This window comes from Coenobita brevimanus, chromosome 25 (assembly GCF_032717465.1).
Source record: "Coenobita brevimanus isolate Jiangsu-jjx chromosome 25, ASM3271746v2, whole genome shotgun sequence".
NCBI lineage: Eukaryota > Metazoa > Arthropoda > Malacostraca > Decapoda > Coenobitidae > Coenobita > Coenobita brevimanus.
Window position 1 is genome coordinate 9,291,302 of NC_136978.1, and position 13,596 is coordinate 9,304,897.

The 13,596-nt window shown below is 40.0% G+C and overlaps 1 protein-coding gene across 1 annotated transcript in view; it reads left to right on the forward strand.

Annotated features, from left to right (window-relative positions):
* The window catches only part of Fim (plastin-2 fimbrin), a 109,764-nt gene that overhangs the window by 79,044 nt on the left and 17,124 nt on the right, over positions 1-13,596 (forward strand). The window contains exons 2-5 of the mRNA XM_080267821.1: positions 3,635-3,802; positions 5,878-6,140; positions 7,865-8,028; positions 12,571-12,769. Of these exons, the coding sequence (XP_080123947.1) occupies positions 3,635-3,802; positions 5,878-6,140; positions 7,865-8,028; positions 12,571-12,769 (794 nt within the window). The remainder of the gene's footprint in view (positions 1-3,634; positions 3,803-5,877; positions 6,141-7,864; positions 8,029-12,570; positions 12,770-13,596) is intronic.

Sequence of the window (13,596 nt, forward strand, 5' to 3'; positions counted from 1 at the left end):
CAGGGCATCACACCTGGACCACCAGCGATACCCAGTGTGGGGTGGGGCATCACACCTAGACCACCAATGACACCCAGAGCATCACCATGGACCTCTCCTGTGTCTAGTCAGCTGATGAGGGACACACAGTCATAACGTTTTTTTTTTGTCGGTGACAGCATCACGACACTCAGCGACTGCATCACAACATATCCAATTGAGCTAAGACTGCATCATGACCGACGTATGACACTCCTGACTGCAACGCAACTGCGACACAACTTTTGGCAAGTCGTGAGGCGGCCACGATTTTTTAATGCGTGCATTAAAAAGTCGTGAGGCCCGACGAGTCATCCCAACAGTTCACGAGCGCCCTAAAAAGTCTGGGCTTTGTCGGCAAATCAAAGGATGATCGATGAAAAATTGCATTATGACCTAGAATCGCGGCACGGTTGGCCCTTGAGTCGTTTGTGTGTGACAGGGGCTTAACAGAAAGTATATTGTCTTGCCTCGCTAAATCCAGGCGATAACTAAAGGAATTACATAAAATTTTTATCAGTATCTTCGGTATGAGGTTAACCACTTCACTCCAATGACATCTTTTTATGGCTGATTCTTGTTAAAACCAGATTACTTTACTTAACTTAGGAAAGATTTCTTGTTGTGAAGGGGTTAATGAAGGCCGTATCTATGTCCTTTAGTTCAAGAAGTCTCCCCAGAGCTGAATAAAATCGTCTGGAAAAAGCAAGAACAGAATGAAAAAACATCATCGGATTGAAGGGGTTGAATAAGAATAATCTAATGCTAAAAAAGTAACTTGTTATTCTGTTTGCACATAATGAGGTGGAAGGACTACATTTTAACTTCGCAAACTTCGCTGGCTGGGATGGAATAGGTTACTGTACAATGTTGACTTTGACATTGCATAAATTTGCATTCTCTCCCTCTTGAATGCTGCACTGTATAAAAGATTAACAGCAGAATGTGGTGCTAGTCATGAAGATGTGCCATAGTATTGTCTATGTTGCCACTGAACGCTTCAGAAATAATAGCTGCAAAGTTGTGACAATCTCCACCAAGGCAAGGTAAGAGTGAGGAAAGTTAGAATAAGCCCTTTTTTCCTGCAGTGGAATGACACTTGCTGGTGAGGATGATAAGTTACTAAAGACACTTACAATAAAATTAACAGAGTACAGTAGTTGTAGACTCATGATAAAATTAACAGAGTTGTTGCCGATGTGAAGGCAGTACTGATTCGCTTCATTCTTATAACATTAATAATGAGACTTTCGGTAAAACTGATAACTATATTGTGAGCAGTGACTTTCGAAATCCAGTGTTGCTATCTTCAGGGACCATCAGACACTTGAAAATAGTTTGTGAGTTTCATAAAATGATGAATAAAAAGTGAAACTATTACTGTTCGCAACTGAGCATACAAACTATTTTTGTTGTATGCTGGAGATGGCCTTCAATAACTTAGCTCAGGACAGAGCTTTGTACCTAATAAATAATATTATTTTCAAGCTGTTCATCTCATTCTATGTTTGAAAGTTTGGTTTGCTTGTATCCAAGTTTTGTAAGTTTGTTTTGTTTGTGATTGAATAAATCAGATGAGATACTCTTATTTAGCATGCACTGATGAATCCTTGGACTGATGAAAAATGTTTTAATAACACACATCTTAGTGGTTCTCTCTAATAATGTTAATTATGCATGCCCTGTGGAAAATTCTCATATAATGTCACAGTATGGTACCAATAATAGTCATCCCACAAGTATTACAGTCAGAGCAAGAGTACAAAAATTACCAATAATCATAATTACAGTTGCCAATACAACGGTGGACAAGTATTGCAAAGTTAGACAGAGCAGTTTGTTTTATGATCCAGACTTTTAAATGTGTTTTGTATGCATTTTTTAAAGCAAAATAGCAAAGAGACCAGTTAAGTGAAAAAATGTTTTGTCATACTGTCCCTTGTCAGAGTCTGACATCTGATTCCTGTTCCCATAATATGAATCTGGCTGTGGCATGAAAAGGAACTCATATCCTTATCACACCTACTGGTCTGTGCTATCTTGAAATTCATCGGCTGTGTGACATTATGCCACTCAAGTTGGCATCTGTCATGTCAGGTACTCATTTGGTGGGTCATGATGATACAGCTGTTTTAGGATTTAACACTTTATGGCACTGATGCTGTCTGATGAGTATGGGCAGTCTTCATCAGTAGTCTGGGTGGTATTCCAAAATATCACAACATTTTCCATGGCTCAGTGGGTTAGAGCGCTCCGCTCTGACCGAGGGGTCGGAGGATCAAATCCACCCAAGGGTCATTGGTAGACATCAGGAAGGGCATCCGGTCATAAAATCCTACACGCTCCAATCCAAAAGGCCTCTACCCAGGGGCAACGCCTTAGCCCTTTCAGGGATACCTGGCGTTTAAAAAAAAAAAAAAAAAAAAAAAAAAAAAAAAAAATCCATACACTTCATGCTTTGCATTGAGGGAGCTGGCCAATCAGCTTTCATGACATCAGGGAATCTTCAGTGGGTAGTTTTTCTCTGATTTACCATGGACTAAAAACAGAAAAACCGAACACCTCAAGGGCTGCTATACAATGATGTTACTGTATGTCTTATGATAAGACTGCACAGAAGAAGAAAGTTATCATTAATCTGTCCTGTACTGTACTATACTGTTTACAGGTGATTCTTTCCATTTGTAATATGTTCTTATGTGGTCCTCTCTCTCTTGTTATTCCTTCCTATTAAGTGATCCATCTTACCCACTTCAGTAGATCTTCACCTCTCTGCCACCCCCAACCCCACCTCCTACTTCCCCTGCCCTACTCTTACCTCCTCTTACATGCCAATCATCCCCCTACCTTCTCATCTGTCCATTTTCATTATCTCTCGTTTTCTGCACCATTCCTTTACCTCTGTCTCATCTTCAACATCTTGCCCACCAAACTTCCCCCTACACCTCACAAATGTGTATCCACTCTTGTACCTGTGTCCACTCATGCCTTTCCACTTGACTGTCATACACAAACCAAAATGGACACAAAGCATGGCTAACATGGACATGTCTAATCCTATCTGGCATGTAACCTAATCTATTGTATGTGACTGCACCCACATATAATTTAAACTGATCTAATCTAACCAGATTGACCCACCCAGCTATCATCTATTCATTTTTTCCTCATCAGGAACATATAGGCCTGTGGTTAGGCTACTCAGTCCTGACATTTAAGGCAAGAGTGACCTGCCTCACTTTCCCTTGAGTGGTATTATGTGAGCAATATACCCCCACCCTTACAGGTTCCATCCAAGAGGAGAACCTTAACTTACAGGACCACCAGATGTCTTTTGGTTATGAGGTTACCACCCAGTGTAGTCAATGGTTTCCTGGGTTACAAGATAATATTTGGCTTGTCACTCAGTGTAGAGTCCCCTGAAGGCAGCATCACTTTGAATGGGTGATGGGTGCCCCCACCTACCACAAAAAGTACTGAGTTGTGATCTTTCCCTCCTCCCCACCACCACCTTGCCATAGGGTCTGATGTAACCTAATCAAATGAAACATTACCTATTTTAACCTAACTTAATTACTGTAATTGTAATCTAACACACTTCATATTCTTCCCTCAGATTGACCGAGATGGCAATGGATTCATCGACCTGTCAGAGCTTAAGGCAGCCCTGGAGATTGTGGGTTTCAAGCTCCCCCAGTGGCAGGTGCGTAAGATGATTGAGGACTGGGATCGCGACACCAACGGGCCTGGCAAAGGGAAACTCTCCTTCACTGAGTTCCAGAATGTGAGTTGTTACTGTTATTACTTGTGACGGCTTGGTACTTAATTGCTGTTTAGTGCATCTTCCATCTATTCTAGCCATTACAACCTTTCCTCCTCTTTCATGGTATTTCACTAAGTTCGTCACTGTAAGAAATGGAACGTTCAGGTTATTAACTTCGTTATATACTGTACAGTTGCAGTAATGAACTGTTTAATACTGTACAAGATTCCTTTTCACTTGCTTTGTCTGTTGCTAAGTCCAGAAATTATTGAATAGCCTAATATGCCCCTAATGTATGTCCTTGATACTGTATATTGGTTAGAGTAAAACTGTGAGTGAGTGATTGATATAAGCACTCTAATGTAGTCACCTTTTACAGCACAGTGCATCACTAGCACAATAATTATCTTAGTCTGTCTCATTCGTTATGCTCCCACAGGTTGCACATTATTCAGATCATTAACTGCTATATGTTTACTTTTATGAGACATTAATTCCAATGGATAGCATTGTATTGTAACAAACCACAGTATTACTCATGACTGTAAATTGTTGGGCACTCTTTGGGTACTCTCCTGCCTTTGTTCATTCTTCTCCTTTTTTGGGGGGGTTCTCCCCAACTCATTTTTTAATAGGAAATAGAGCAATGATGATGTACATTGCACACATTTGGTATCACTGGTGGGGTCCCGTTACTGTCATTGGTATGCCTCATTGATTGCCTTATTCTTACTGGCTTTCTCCTTCATGTGCAGCAGAGTGTGGGTGGGTCATACGTGGTTGATCGTGGGTGCTAGCTTTCTGGTATGTGTTGATCTGTCTTCTCTTTCTTCCCTCTGGATGTCATGCTTGGTTAGTTTTCTCTGCTTATAAATATGCTGATGTCTGGGTGTATTTCTTTTAGTTTCTCCAACTTTCACACGCTGCAGAGCTTGAGCTGTCAGGTTTAGTTTGCGAATGATCTGTGCCATGGTATATTGTTGTAGTTCTCCTCACTGACTGTTAGACATACCACAGGACTGAGTTAAAATATTTACTCTAGTGCTACATATTTGGAAACATTTCTGGTATTATAGTACTTATAAACTTGGTGGTGGTAGGTGGTGGGGACCATCATCCACTCACATGATGTAGTGCTGCCTACTTCTTCCTTAGCCTTTATCATTCTTTTTCTGTGCCTGTCCTCCTCTCTTCCTATTTCTCCCTTGTTTCCTATCACATCTTATTGCTTTTCTTTCCTTTACAGGTGGCTTTACAATGAGTGACAAGCCAAATGGTTTCCTGTAAGCCAAGAAACCATTTATGATGCTGGATGGTAACCATATAACCTAACCATACATGTTCCCTACGTGTCAGCAAGTGGGTTGGTGGAGGGTTAGTGCCCCTCCCTGTAAAACAAATAACTCAAAGTCAAATGGCCATCCCTTACGGGATTATGGCGTCTGGCAATAGATAGATAGATAGATAGATAAACTTGGACTACACTTAAAGTTATAATGTTTGTTACTTTTTACAGCATTATTTCTTTGTAGCAGCAAACTGCAAGTATAAAGCTCAGCTCTTTTTCTTTTCTCTCTCTTCTACAGTACTTTAGTGACTAAGACTGACTCTTAATGACAAGTGGTTAAAATGACTGGGAGAGAAAACACAGGAAAGGGCATAAGTTCATTATTTCTTTTTAACATTTGAGACTACATACAGCCCATCCTAGGAGTCTTTTTCAGGGTAGGTTCTGTGTAGTCCCAGACAGTAGATAAATAAAGTGTCACTTCTTTTCCATGTTATCCTATCCACCCATTTGATTCACTTCAGCATTTCTCAAATTACTATAGCAGGTGTCACTGTTCTGATGAAATACTATTGCACTTATGAAGTGATAGTTTAGAGACAAAAAATAAGCTTGTAATTGTTGTTGTTGTTCTTGTTGTTGTTATTATTATTATTATTATTATTATTATTACTATTATTATTATTATTATTACTGTACCAACTTTTCTACCTCTTATTCTGTATCATGAAGGTTTATTTACAACAAAGGCAGTCCAGCATCCACTGTATATGTGTTCACTATTCAGCCCCCTCCTGCCATCCTTCAGATGTGTGCAGGACTGAAGGCCCAAGACATTGCCAGCAGTTTCAAGAAGATGGTCAACAAACGTGAGAACCTCGAGACCCTGGGTGGCATGTCAACAGCATCCTCTGAGGGCACCACCCACAGTGTGCGACTGGAAGAGCAGCTGGCCTTCTCTGACTGGATCAACAGCAACCTTGGCCATGACCCTCACCTCAGCCACCTCCTGCCCATTGATGGGGAGGGACGCTACCTGTACGACAAGGTTAAGGACGGCATTCTTCTCTGGTTAGTAATTGGTTATTTTGACATTTGTGAACCTTATCCCATTCAGTGCTGTTTCACTGTGTGTAATTCTTCTTTCTTCAAGAAAGCTGTATCCAGCTTAGTAGAAATGTCTTCTAGTGAAGAAGTTAGAAATTCCATTACTGTAATTAGTTCACTACACAAGATCTTCCCTGAATTGAATAAAGTGGTTGGCAGCAATGAACACAGTATTCACTGAAGATTTTGTCTTCATGAAGAGGTTATAGCTCACCTATCCTCTGTCTATCATAGATGGACCACTCATTCGCTATTATTAAATTAAAACTTAAAATGGTTGCCCTTCTGTTAGTTTGGAACAGGAATTACTGGTAGCTTTAGGTTTCCATTTGAAAATAGAATAAGAAAAACATCATTGGAGTGAAACAGTTAAAAAATAGTTCTAGGTTAAAAGAAATTTAGTTCAGGTTTCAACCCTGGATGCTGTGCTAAAATTTGCTCATGCCTCACCTCAGTACAGGGGAGGGGGGGAAGCTTTACTTCTGACCTTAATATCTCAGAAACTATAGCAATTAGGGAAATGAATTAAACACCATATTACTTACAACTGTTCTTCTTGCGAATGAAAATATCCCCATGTCCGTAGCTCATTGCACTGAGTAATGACGTGAGGAACAGGACTAATTTTCACCGCAAGAACAGGATGTGTTTGTGTGTCTGTCTGTGGCTCCAACTATGGCTTTGCTGTCAGTGCGATAAATTCTCCATTACTAGATAAACTAGACACAGTGGTGTCCAAGGCATGCCCTATAGCACTATCACTGGGTTCTTTCCTAGTATCCTTGGAAAGAAGCATGGCAAGGGTGGATGAGGCAAAAGTCCACGTGAGGCAGGAACGAAATTGGAGGAGAAAGGTTAAGAAAAGATCATCCTTCACCTGGCAAAGTCAGAGATGACTGAGGTATGGTTGGGCAGGCTGGTGGGAGTCTCCCCCGAGCTTTTGGTGACAAGGTAAAGTGGTGGCCACTTCAAACAGTACCGGGAAAACAAGTGCAGTTCCTACTGACACCTGGCGCTGTCTCGCCACCGATTTTTTGACAGTTCTGACCAACACTGGGCGGTTAGGGGTTAAAGAAAGCACAGTGTGGAGGGTTAAAGAAAGTTCAGGGTTTAAGAAAGTTATCTTAGGTTTAAAGAAAGCACAGTGTCCAGGGGAAAAAAAGAAAAAAAAAGAAAAGATAGTTTGGGGTTAACTCCTTCAAAATGATGACATAACTGTACTTTCAGTTTTATCTTACCCATCTGCTAACAGTTTACTCAGCTTAGGAGAGACTTTTGGAACTGGATGGGTTAAATACAGTCATAATTAACCTCATCAGTAATGGAGATCCTTCCTAAATTAGATAAATCTTATTTGATGGCAGCAAGGATTAAATACTGTAATTTGTCATCTGACTGAACGGGATTAAGAAAGTTCGGGGTCTGATGATACAGTATTTTACATATTTTATTCTTACTGCCTTCATACATAATTATATTCAGTTTACTGAAAGTCAGTTTGTTGTGGTGTTTATGGCAACTGTTGGTAATCCTGTCATACAAAGGGTTTTTCCAAATTTAACAATAATGTCTGGAAGTAACAAGAAAAAATGAAAAATATGTCACTGGATTAAAATGGTTAAAGAAAGTACAGAGTTTAGTTACCATCTAAATTAAACTATCCTAACATATTAGTACTTTCCCCGCAGTAAAGTGATCAACCATTCGTGCCCAGACACCATAGATGAGCGTGCCATCAACATCCGCAACCTCACTGTTTACACCAAGCATGAGAACCTCACCCTCGCCCTCAACTCAGCACAAGCCATCGGTTGTAATGTCGTCAATATTGACGCTCATGATCTGGCAAAAGGTGAGTGGATGGGAAGAAGATAAAAAGGATGATGAAGAGGGAAGAATGAAAAGGCTAGGTAATACACAGTACCTGTACCAGCACTGTAGATACAGTGTAATAATGGCAGTGCCGGGTAAAGATTTTAATGATTATCTTCATGACTCTTATATGCACTTAAAAGGTGTTGTCTTTATGACTGCAATATACCTGTAAAACTTCCAGTTTTATCATTCATGGCTTCGACAGTTCACGGGTTTACAATTGCTACTTCTCTTCTGTGACATAAATTCAAATGGGTTAACTTTAAGCTGTGAGAATTTTGCTGCTGCTGTACAGTACCAGGAACTGAATGATTTATAAATGTTGGCAATGTGATTACTGTACATGGATATTCCTCTCAATTATCTGTCATCGCATTATCCAGTCCAATTCAGTACCCGGTGCTGTTGGCTTGGTTCTGTTAAAGCAATTTCCGGCAAAATTATGCAACAGCCAGTGCCAAAACAGGAAGTAACCGACGGTTCTGTGCAACATCAGGATGCAGGGCGTATCAACTGCTCATATGCAGTAGCCATCTGGTGCCCAGGAAAACCCTGTAACGAGCCAGCCAGTAAGAACACCCGTAACACACCAGCCAGTCAGAATTCGTTGCAGGAGCTGTCCCCGGTGCGCCAAGCCTTCATTCTCTGTCTCTCATGAATCTCATTCAGTGAAGACATATCTATGCACTCTGCTCTTGTGACCATGCAGTGGCAAAACCTTGGTGCTAAGACTTACTCTCTGGCCTCCCATGCCATGCTTCTTGTTGTTGCAAAGCTTGTGGCCTCTCAGTGTTTCGTGTACTAGTGCTCTATTGTGATTCAGAAATTACTTTACATGTAATTATTTCCACTAGACCACACGGAATTAAATGCACTGAACTGTACCGCACGTTGAGCAATAGTCTCCATTGATGCCACACTTGGTGTTTACATAGTACAGTATGTACTGTATTACTCTACTGTATTAATACTGTATTGTATTTTGTTTAATGTTCATCTTTTACTCATGGAAAAGTTTTTACGACAGAGGGTTGAGAAAAGCAAGACGAATAAAGCCATTGAAAAAAAGGCATGCTTTTCATGGGCAGAAAGAGTATGGCACCCATATGGTTTTCCACCTAATGGAGCGACACTACCAACGAGCTGGCAATATCCTACAATATCTTGGCAAGTCTATTCGTTTAAATATTATGGTATTCATAAAAACATGGAAAAATAAAGTAATATATTCTGAGCATTAATATTGGTGAAATGATGATTTGGAAAGTATTGTCGTACAGTAGAATTATCACGACTTCCTTGCTCACAGTTATGCAAACAACCGCGGCCCATCAATTTATCCCTTACTTGACTGCCGTCACTCCACCCTTCACGCGCCACTCAGCTGTTTTGCATTTAATACAGTACAGGTATACCCCAGTTTAATGATGCAATTGGTTAGGTAAAAACCCATCGTTAGGCGAGGTATCATGTAGCGGGGTAGTTTTAACATGTACAGTGAAATTTCAAATTTCGATGGACATATGTACCTAAAAATCACATCGAAATTCAAATCATCGAAATTTAAACTGAACTTCTTATGGGAAAAATCAGTTTGGGTCTGGGGCCTCCAAACCTAAGTACCTAAAATCATGATTTTTTTGTCCACACCCCCTGTAAACTTTATGAACTATAATTGTGGTTAAGTAACTGTAGTTCTGCATTGTATTGCCATACTGTCAGCAAGTGTATACTTGGTGTATTTCTACCCTTTCCTGTATTGCCATTTCTGCTTTGGCTGCAAAGATTTAGAGGTGCCAGGCTGCTCTCGTACATTACCACTGCTACCCAAAGAACCACATTTGCTTGCCATTTTGAAACAGGTAAGTTGTGACAAAAATACAAAGAAAACAGATACAACTAAATTGCAGTGAATTGCATGTTCACTTATGGTTAGGCTCATACTTTTTCTTATAATTTTCCTTCACTTCTAGCATTTTGGTTGGCATCAAAAATATTATCTTTGCTAGTTTTGGTTGGAGTCTGGCCCTGAGAGCACATGTTACATACGATATTAGGTTAGGTTCATACTTTTTCTTATAATTTTCCTTCACTTCTAGCATTTTGGTTCGCATCAAATATATTATCTTTGCTTGTTTTGGTTGGAGTCTGGCCCTGAGAGCATTGAAATTTGTGAATTTGCATCGAAAAGTAAGGTAGGCAGACCACTCCAAAATGCATCAAAATTTGACTCATCGAATTCTAAACTGCCCAAATTTGAGATTTTACTGTAATATAATGGGATGCGTTTTTCAGCCTTGAGTTTCCCCCCCAACCAAGTCCAAAACCTACCCAAATGAGCCCCAAAACAAGTTTAAAGCCAATCTAAATGACCTAACAGCTGTAAAAGAAGCTAACCTAAGCCTAACACTTGTAAATAACTCACTAAAACCAACAAATAAAATCTGAACATTGTCAAATATGTCTGGAAAAAATCAAACTTAGTAAAATGTACCCCAAAATGACAATGTTCACTCCACCTATGGCTAAAACACATTAATCTGAGTCTAAAAACTGTTTATAAATCAACCTAAACACACAATTTTTGTCTTTAATATCATCAAAATTGGTATTTAAAAAAAAAAAAAAAAAAAAAAAGGTAAAACGGGGTTTGGTCATCGTTAGGTGGGGTATGGTGGTATTTTTGTCCCCATCATTAAGCTGGGGTATCGCATCTAGGGGTATCGTATATCGGGGTATTACTGTAAATATCAAGGAAAAATAAACTAAAGAAATAAATCTTGAGCATTTATTGATGAACCGATGATTAGGAAAGAAGTGTTGTACAGTAGAATTATCACAACTCCCTTGCTCACAGTTATGTACAGTATAGGGCCACAGCCCAAAAATTTATTCCTTGCCTGACCGCCATACTCCACCCTGCATTCACGACTCAGCTGGTGTGCAGATAATACAGTAAATATAGTATGTATGAACTGCAAGCACGGTAATTTTATCCAGCAAAGCAAACCATTTCTGTCAGCTAGATTTTATCTTCTCTGCCAGTGCTAATGCATTCTGAGATGATGTATAAATTCATCTTTGAACGCATTTGAGGAAAAAATTGGTGGGCTGCGGATGTACACAACTGAGCAAGGAAGTCGTGATAATTCTACTGTACTACACTTCTTTCCTAATCATCAGTTCACCAATAAATGCTCAAGATTTATTTCTTTAGTTTATTTTTTCCCATGTTTTATGAATAAAATAACAAATAATTAAAAAAAAAATGAACTTACTGTGTGCATTGTGCACTCAAGCAAGACACTGCAGTCATGCTTGTTATGTCTATGGTGTGTGTTTAAGAGGAGGTTATGTTTCAAGTGGAATTGTTTGTATGGCCCTGGATACGAGTGGTATTGTATATACTGCAGTGATATAGCCTATGGGTAAGAGTATTATCAGATGTCTGGGAAAAATAAGTAACTGGGAAGGTAAATTCCCCATGCTTCCCGGTTAACTGGGATTATACTACTGTATACAGTATTACTGTACTGTGTCAGTATTGTATTGTGTTTTATGCTTTGCTTTCATCTTTTACTCATGGGAAAGTTTTTAGGATAGAGGGTCAAGATGGATAGTAACACAATATCCTGCATGACGTTGAATGTTGAGCCAATGGGGAGGGGCGGCTATGCAATATCCAGTGTTTTACTTTAACCGGCATAGGGTTTGGCTGAATTACAATGGATAATTGAGAGTTTACTGTACTGTACTGTTGATTTTTTACTGTACTGTATGTATTTGTACATGCCCTAACATCTGTGTATGGTGTTTTAGGGAAGGCAAAGGGCTTCTGAGATATTATTCTATAAGTTAAGTACCATTATAATATAATGACTATGCATGGCTTTTCTAGTTCTGTTTATTTATCTATCTATTCCTTAATCCCGTAAGGGGTGGCCACAAACAAATCGCCTCCATTTCGTCCTGTCCCCTGCCATTTCACTGTCCTGCTTCCAGCTCACACCCCCCTCTCTCATATACCTCTCCACTCCAACCTTCCATCTCCTCCTTGGCCTCCCCCCTCCCTCTCCACCTCAGTCACATACACTCTCCTTGTCAGTCTCTCGCATATCCTCTCACATGGCCAAACCACCTCAGTGTGTTTCTCCTAACGCTTCTCATTACATCCACATCCACACCACAACACTCCTTCACTTGCTCATTTGTCAATCTGTCTCTCCATGTGACTCCATATGCTCCTCTCAGATAACTCATTTCCTCTACTCTCACTCTAGTTATCAACATACTATGGTGTAAAGTTAGATGTGTGAGGAATACTGGTGGTTGTCAGTACTCATGGGGTTTAGAAGATTGTAACCCCTTTGAATTTTGACAGTATCCTGTACAATGTTTTAGTACTGTGGTGATCATATTTGAATGAATATTGTTAATTTGGGGTACCCTTTAATCCTCAAACCTAGAAGCACAGAAGTGGGGAAGAAAGTGAGAGCTAAAATTGTCTCCCTGTGAACAGGCAAGCCTCACCTGGTACTAGGGCTGCTGTGGCAGATCATCCGCATTGGGTTGTTTAACCAGATTACACTGGAGCACTGTCCAGGCCTAGCCAACCTACTAGAGGATGGTGAGAAGATTGAGGAGCTGATGAAGCTCTCACCTGAGGCCATTCTTCTTCGTTGGGTCAACCACCACCTGGAGCGTGCTGGTGTCAATAGGTAGGCTCACAGTCCTTGTTACAAGTTTTTTCACTTAAAATTCTTTCATTTCTAAATTGCTGATAAAGTAATATCTTTTCTTCCCTTGTAAGGTTGGTTTGTAGGTCAAAAAACAAATATATATATATGTGTGTGTGTGTGTGTGTGTGTGTGTGTATTTACCTATTTGTAGTAGACAGGAATTGAGCAATGCTCGTGTTGTCCTGTCTCCATATCCACATTTATCAAGTCTACACACATGAATGTTTTTCTCATGCACCACCTCTTTGTCTAAGTCGTTCCAAATATTTAGTATTTACCTAATATACCTAATTGTGTGTGTGTGTGTGTGTGTGTGTGTGTGTGTGTGTGTGTGTGTGTGTGTGTGTGTGTGTGTGTGTCTTTCTAGCCCTAGTCATTAACCAGAAGCATGGCTCATTCCCCCACCCACTTAAAAGTGAGAACTGACTTGTTTACCATTATTTTGATGATTGTTGAGGCATATTCTGAATTCATGTCTGATTAATCCTGGCTTTTGTTATGATTATTACCTCCGCCAAGGAGGTTATGTTTTCACCCCTGTCCGTTTTGGTTGGTTGGTTGGTTGGTTTGTGAGTAATATTACACAAAAACTACTGGACGGATTTCAACGAAACTTGGTAGAAGAATGGGCCTTGGCTGAGAATACACTCCATTAAATTTTGGTGCAGATTCGGATAAAAGTGCGGATCCAGGATTTTTTTTTTTTTTTTTTTTTTTTAACACTGCAAGATAGGGCATTGGCAGTGGCATGCACTCTACTGAGTGCCATTCTAGTTGCCTCTGTTGACAGTGAAGGGGCTCATTCT